The following is a 7707-nucleotide window of genomic DNA, read 5'->3' on the forward strand; positions in this document are numbered from 1 at the left end:
TAATGACAATCAACGTCAGTCTGCTGCTTACATTGCTTTACCAGGTGGTCAGAATGATAATGGTTGGTTCACAGACACGGGGGCTACTCATCATCTTACTGCAGATTTGAGGAATCTCACTATTCCTCATGAGTATGATGGAACTGAGAAAGTTCACGTTGGTAATGGTAATGCACTCAACATTGCCAATGTTGGTAATGCCTCTTTCCTCTATAAGTCAAGATCTTTTGCTTTGAACAACATTTATCATGTTCCAGAAATAAAAACAAACCTACTGTCAGTTACTCAATTCTGCAAGGATAATGATGTATTTTTTGAGTTTCACACTTCTTACTTTATTTTGAAGGACAAGCAAACGGGGGCAACACTGCTGCGAGGGCTGAATAGGAATGGTCTCTACGTTTTCTCGGGTATAAACATGCTAGCACCTTCAATAAAGCCGCAAGCACATGTCTCTTCTACTCTACCACTGTGGCACCAACGTCTAGGTCATCCTATGTTGCGTACGGTCTCCAAAGTTTGTCAGCAATATTCAATTCCAGTTTTAAGTAATAAATTTGATTTCTGTCACTCCTGTCATGTTAGTAAGAGCAGGAAACTACCATTCTCCCTTAGCAAAACTTTTTATGACAAGCCGTTAAGCTTGATAGTCTCTGATATCTGGTTTTCACCCAAGTTATCTAGACTTGGATTTCGTTATTATATTCTTTTTATGGATGTTTATTCACATTTTACATGGATTTATCCTCTTGTCCAACGTTCTGATGCTTTACAAACATTTATTTTCTTTCGAAAACAAATTGAAAATCTTACTGAACTAAGAATTAAGGTTTTTCAATCTGATAATGCTCTTGAATACCAAAAATTCACTTCTTATCTGAATGACTCTGGAATCCAACATAGGTTTTCTCGCCGACATACTTCTCCTCAGAATGGACTTGCAGAACGTCGTATACGTCATGTAACTGAGTCTGGTTTGGCTCTTTTGTTTCATGCACACATGCCACAGACCTTTTGGGCTGATGCATTCTCTACAGCTTGTTATCTCATTAACAGGCTCCCTAAATCCAAAACTGAGAAAACATCTCCTCTTCAACTCCTATTTAATAAGCAACCAGATTACACCTTTCTAAGAGTTTTTGGGTGCTTAGCATATCCCTGCCTTCGTCATTACAACAAAAATAAACTTGAGCCACGTTCTCTTCCGTGCGTTTTTATAGGTTATAGCAGTGCTCACAAAGGTTACATGTGTCTGCATCGTGAAACAAATAGAATCTATATTAGTCGTCATGTTCGTTTTGAAGAGAGATCATTCCCTTTTATGCCTATTCCACAGCATCTGCCGCCGTCTTGTTCAGGTATAAAACCCTCTTGTACTAGTGTATTGTTTTCTCATCCTTTTAGAAACACAAATATCTCAGCAGCTCAAGAAACTGGTACTCTGCAGTCACCTATTCATAGGGCTTCACCTACTAACTCAGAACTTGCATTGTCTACTTCATCACCAACTGCTCATCAAAGTTCTCAGTTGTCCTCAGGCAGCTCTTTAAACCAAGCTCAGCAGATACAACCCAATGTTCAGCAGGAAGTTGAACATCCCATGCAGCAAGTTGCAGTTGCTCATCCCATGGTTACAAGAGCTAAGGAAGGAATCTCAAAGCCTATTCAAAAATTGTGCTTAAAAGCAACAAAGCATCCTCTTCCTGAGTCTGACTTCCTGGAGCCAACATGCTTTTCTGCTGCGAACAAAGATCCAAAGTGGAGGAAACCTATGGATGATCAGATCAATGCTCTTATTCAAAATGGTACGTACTCGTTGGTTAAATATGAGCCTGGCATGAATGTAGTGGGTTCGAAATGGGTTTTTCTTGTTAAGCAAAACCCGGATGGGAGTATCGAAAGACGCAAAGCACGCTTGGTGGCAAAAGGCTTCAATCAACAGGCAGGTGTTGATTACGGTGAAACTTTCAGTCCTGTTGTCAAACCATGTACTATTCGACTTGTGTTATCACTTGCTGTGATGAATCGTTGGCAGCTGAAACAATTAGATGTTGAGAATGCCTTTTTACATGGCCATTTGGAGGAAGAGGTTTTCACGAAGCAACCACCAGGATATGTAGACCAGAATTATCCTAATCATGTTTGTAAGTTGCACAAGTCGCTTTACGGCCTTAAACAAGCTCCCCATGCTTGGTTTTCGAAACTCACCAATCAATTGCTGACAGTTCTTTGTTTGTGATGTTGTCTGCATCTTGGGTTTAAGGCCTCAATTGCTGACAGTTCTTTGTTTGTGATGTTGTCTGCATCTTACACTATTTATGTCTTGGTATATGTTGATGATATAATAGTTACAGGGTCGGATCCAAATATGCTTACCAAGATGATTGCAGACCTTGGTAAAGCCTTTGCAATTAAGGACATGGGTGATTTGTCTTTCTTTTTGGGAGTTGAGGTTCTCAGGCAAGGATCAGATATTGTTTTAACTCAGCGCAAATATATGACTGATCTTCTGTGTAGAACCAAGTTGGATGGTGTTAAACCAGTGAATACATCATTAGCTTCAAATTCCAAGGTTCAGAAGCTTGGTACAGAAAGGTTTGCAGATCCATCATTGTATCGCAGTGTTGTTGGTGCACTTCAATATTTGCATCTGACGCGGCCTGACATTTCAGTTGCAGTTAATAAAGTTTGTCAGTATATGCATGAGCCGTTTGTGGAGCATTGGGAGCTGGTAAAAAGGATCATTCGTTATCTGAAGCATATTGTTGACTATGGTTTACATCTGAGGTCCTCTGGAGATTTCTCTTTGCATGCTTATTCTGATGCGGACTGGGCAGGCAGTTTGGATGACCGCAGGTCTACAAGTGGATATTGTGTATTCTTTGGTGGGAATTTAATTTCTTGGAGTGCCAAAAAGCAAAAGACTGTCTCTAGGTCTAGCACAGAGGTTGAGTATAGGGGAGTTGCAATTGCTGCTTCTGAGGTAATGTGGATTCAGTCGTTACTCAAAGAGCTTGGAATTGGTACAGCCACTCCAACGTTATGGTGTGATAATCTTGGTGCGACTTATCTCACTGCAAACCCGGTTTTTCATGCACGTACTAAACACATAGAGATCGACTATCATTTTGTGCGGGAAAGGGTGGCTGAAAAGAAGTTACAGGTGCGGTTCATTTGTTCTAAGATCAACTGGCTGATATATTTACGAAGGGTCTCTCTTCTCCAAGGTTTCACTACATTCGAAGCAAGTTGCACATTCGTCAACTGAAGTACAACTTGAGGGGGGGTGTTAACCATACAACAGAGAGTCTTCCTTAAGACTCTCTGCTCGGTTAGTCAGTAAGTTAGCGCTAGTATATAGGCAAGTTAGTCGTTCCTTTTTGTTAGCAATAAACTCGTTCTAAGAGTCAGTAATAATATTTGTGTTTTATCAAAACTCTGTAACCTTATCTTTTGTATAAATAAGAGTTTAATCTTCACAAGGTTGGTGTGGGAGATATTCTACCAAAAACAGTGTTCTAAGTATAGGAAACTAAAACTCAGAGTATGAATGATAGTTTTGTTCTACAATTGTGGTACGATGATAACTTCGAGTGAGCTTATATTCCCTCAGTAGGTAGCAGTGGAGGCTTACTGTCTATATGGGATAGCGCCAGATATGAGAAAATAGATGAAAGACTTGGAGTTAACAATATAATGCTGGTCTACAATACTCGTCTTAATGGCTTCAAATGGGCATTAACCAACATTTACAGTCCGTGTGAGTATAATGCTCGAACTGAATCTGGGCTGATATGACTGAAGTTACTAGCTGGTGGAATGGCGCTCATTGTTTTGCAGGCGACATGAATGCAGTTAGGTCGAATGCTGAGAGAAATAAAGGTGACGGGGACAGTAGAAACAATGTGTTGTTAAACAACATCGTTATGGATAATGAGCTGATTGATCAACCTCTCTTTGGGGGATCGTACACTTTTTCAAATAAACACGACAATCCTCTTCTTTGTCGTCCTGATCGTTTCGTTTGTAGTCACGCTTTTGACAAGAACCATTTCGGATCATAACCCTATTCTCTTGATTTCCGAACCGGTGATGCCTTCTAAACCTTATTTTAAGCTTGACAGGATGTGGGTTGAATACAAGGATTTTGTAGAGAAGGTGCAACAGTGGTGGGGTTTTATGAATCAAAAAATTGGTTAAAAAGACCAAAATCAACAATTCATGGGTGAAATGGACAGTTAGATTTTGATACTGTTTAAATGGCCAAAAATGTAAAAATAGGCAAGATGTAACCAATTTCATCGTGCCTATTTTCAAATATTTTTTCTTATTTTTAATTTACACAGGATGTATCCAGTTTCATCCTTGCCATTTTTTAAATTTATGCTAGGATGAAACTAGTTTTTTTTTTACCATTTCACCCAAACTATTTTTTGCCCGTCCATTTGAACCTTGATTTAACAATATTTAGACAAATGACTCATTTTCCGTTTATGAATTTTAATGGAAGTGCAAGTTCTCGGTTCTTTCTAAAATTACAAAATTTGAAGCATCTTATTAAACCGTGGAGGTTAGAGGAATTTGGGAGTGTTGCCAGAGAAAAAGATGTACTCACTTCTCGGGTACATGAGCTGAACTTATTAGAAGAAGATGGTGCTTTGTCGAGGCATCGGTTAGAAGAAAGGATTCATTGCAAAGTGAAGTTGAGAGGTATTGAAACAATGGAGGCTAGGAAATGGCAGCTAAGGGCTAAGTAAAATGAATTCAAATGGGGTGATTCAAACACAAGATATTTTCATAGCATTGCCACTGCAAGAAGAAAACGTAATACAATTGCTAAAATCCAAATTGGAGGGAGTGACTGTTTTGATCAATACATCATTAGCGAAGAATTACGAAGTTTCTACATCAATCTTTTTTCTAAACAAGATGAGGTAATTTCTGGAATGGAGAATCTTAGCTTTCCAAAAATTAAGAAGAAGATAAAGACTGGCTTGAACGGGAATTTACAGAGACGGAGGTCTGGGATGTTATAAGGAAGATGGGTTGTAATAAGGCTCCAGGACCGGACGGGTTTACGGTTGAATTTTTCTAGAAATGTTGGAGTGTGATTAAAGAAGATTTCATGAACCTTGTCAAGGATTTTCATCAGTTTGGCTCCATAGATTGGCGTTTTAATTGTTCTTTTATCACGTTAATTCCGAAGAAAGAAGATTCTTGTACACCAAAAGACTTTCGACCGTTAAGTCTCATTGGCAGTGTCTACAAGATCTTATCCAAGTTGCTCGCTGTCAGATTGAATAAGGTAATGCCGGATTTAATATCAGATTTTCAAGGTGCTTTCATTCAAGAAAAAAAAATTCTCGCTGGAGTTCTTATTGCCAACGAGTGTGTTGATAGTAGATTGAAGGCTAACAAACCTGGAATTCTTTGTAAGATTGATATGGAGAAGGCTTTCGACAACGTCAATTGTCATTCCTTATTTACGATCCTTGAGAAGCATGACTTTGGTGCAAAATGGATTTCTTGGATTAAGTGGTGCGTAACTTCTTCTCACTTATCTATTTTGGTTAATGGTAGCTCTACGGAGAAATTAAAACCAAGTAAAGGCCTTAGACAAGGTGACTCTTTATCTCCTTATATCTTTTTGTTAGTTGTGGAGGTTCTTTCCAAGTTGATAACTGACGTTGTAGAACGAGGACAACTTACTGGTTTTCAGGTTGTGGAAAATGGTACAATCATTTCGCTCCTTCATTTCGCGGATGATACTCTTATTTTCTTAGATGCAAGTGTAGAAGAAGTGAGAAGACTTTTTATCATCTTGGCGGTTTTTGAATCCATTACAGGTATTAAGTTAAACTTGGATAAAAGTACCATGATCAGTGTGGGAGCTGAAGCAGTAATTGAGGCGTTGTCAAAAGAGATCGGATGTAAAACAGAAAAGTTGCCTTTCAAATACTTAGGAATACCAATAGGTGAACATTGGCGAAGTACCACAGTATGGGAGTACGTTTTGACAAGAATGGAGCAAAGGTTGGCATCTTGGAAGAAAAGAACTCTTAACAAAGTAGGTAGACTTTTTCTGATTAAAAGTTGTCTCGCAAGTTTACCTATATATTACTTGTCTTTGTTTCATTTGCCGGTGAGTACGGAAAAGAGAATGGTGAAGATTATGCGAAATTTCTTATGGGGTGCAGTGGAGGGAAGAAGAAAGATCGTATGGGTTTCTTGGAAAAAGGTGAACTTTCCTATAGTGAATGGAGAACTAGTTGTAAAAAACTTTAGGATTACAAATAAATCACTTTTAGTCAAGCGGATATGGAGATTCTCTAGAAACAAACACAGTCTATGGAGGAAAATTTTGAATCAAAAATTTAAGAGAAATAATGCTTTGTTAATGCCGGATATTGATAATAATCCACAGTGTCGAAGTTAGTGGAAGTTAATTTGGTACTTGTTATTCAAGACTTGATGGTTTTTACGATGAAAAACGGAAGGGGTATTCGGTTTTGGAAGGATAATTGGACGCAAAGAGGTCGATTGCAAGATATTTTTCCGGTGTCTTTCAAAGCAACAAGAGATAAGAAATCTTCAATTGTAGAGATTATTGTCAATGGGAGTTGGACTTGTAATTTCAAGAGGAGATTGAATGCAAATGAGTCTCTTGAATGGGACTTGTTATGTCGGGACATTCCAGTTCCTACGCTGGAAGATGGTGAAGATGAGGTAAGCATTTTAGAAAATTTTAGAACTAACAGGTGCTATGAGTTTTTGTCGGGAGTACAAGAACTATGCCATTTTGAAATACATCTTTGGAAGCATTCTATCCCCAACAAGGTAAGCTTTATTCTTTGGGATTCGTTCCACGACTCTCTTCCTACTAGAGATATGTTTTCTCATAGAGGTATGTAAATAGAAAGTGCTTTGTGTGTTTTATGTGGCACGGAAGAAGAAACAGAAAATCACATGTTTATGCATTGCTCCTTTTCCTTCTTGGTTTGAGACTATTTCATTAAAGCTTTCAAGATTTCATGGCCAATGCCGAGAACGCTTTTACAATTGTTTGATGCTTGGGATATGAACGTCTTGCATGGAAAAGGTAAAGCCATTTGGAAAATTATTCACTATACAGTTTGCTGGATTTTGTGGAAGGAAAGAAATGGGAGAGTCTTCGGTGGTCGTAGGAAAGACACTAATGATATCATTAATCTAGTTAAACAATTAGTTGTTCTTTGGTCTTTTGAAATCGATACTTTTAAATTTGTTCCCCCTAGTCTCATTTGGAGCAATTGGGAAGAACTCATGAGTGAGTGATTAGCTTTGTGTATTTCTTTTTCTTTTTAATATAACTTTTTCTTTGAAAAAAAAAATTCATTTTAAACTCTTATCTTAGCCTCTTGTTTTCTTTTCTATTTTCATAACCGTGTTAAACCCGGATTTCAGAAATTTGTATATTATAGGTACTTTCCAACTAACCCATGTCGTTTTTATACATTTGTGATTGAAAATTGAGTGAGTATTTATCATTAAAGTTGAAGTTGCAGAGAGAAGTTCGGTTAGGAATTTTGTGAATAAACTTTGTAGCACTAGCCGTACCTATTAGAAATGAAGAACAATTGCTTTTTCGCAAAAAAAGAAAAGAAAAGAAAAAAACCTAGATGAACTTTTGATTAACTAGCCAAACTTTTATCTCAAAACCTGTAGATT

At 37.9% G+C, this 7707-nt stretch overlaps 1 protein-coding gene across 1 annotated transcript; it reads left to right on the forward strand.

Moving 5' to 3' along the window:
• Nucleotides 1-5308: 5308 nt before the first annotated feature.
• LOC113339485 lies at nucleotides 5309-7314 on the forward strand. Its single transcript, XM_026584748.1, has 4 exons — nucleotides 5309-6071; nucleotides 6425-6726; nucleotides 6838-6904; nucleotides 7019-7314. The coding sequence occupies exons 1-4, from the start codon at nucleotides 5309-5311 to the stop codon at nucleotides 7312-7314; spliced, it is 1428 nt and encodes a 475-aa protein (XP_026440533.1).
• The last annotated feature ends 393 nt before the right edge of the window (nucleotides 7315-7707 follow it).

The sequence above is a fragment of the Papaver somniferum genome, unplaced genomic scaffold, assembly GCF_003573695.1.
Source record: "Papaver somniferum cultivar HN1 unplaced genomic scaffold, ASM357369v1 unplaced-scaffold_21, whole genome shotgun sequence".
Classification (NCBI taxonomy): domain Eukaryota; kingdom Viridiplantae; phylum Streptophyta; class Magnoliopsida; order Ranunculales; family Papaveraceae; genus Papaver; species Papaver somniferum.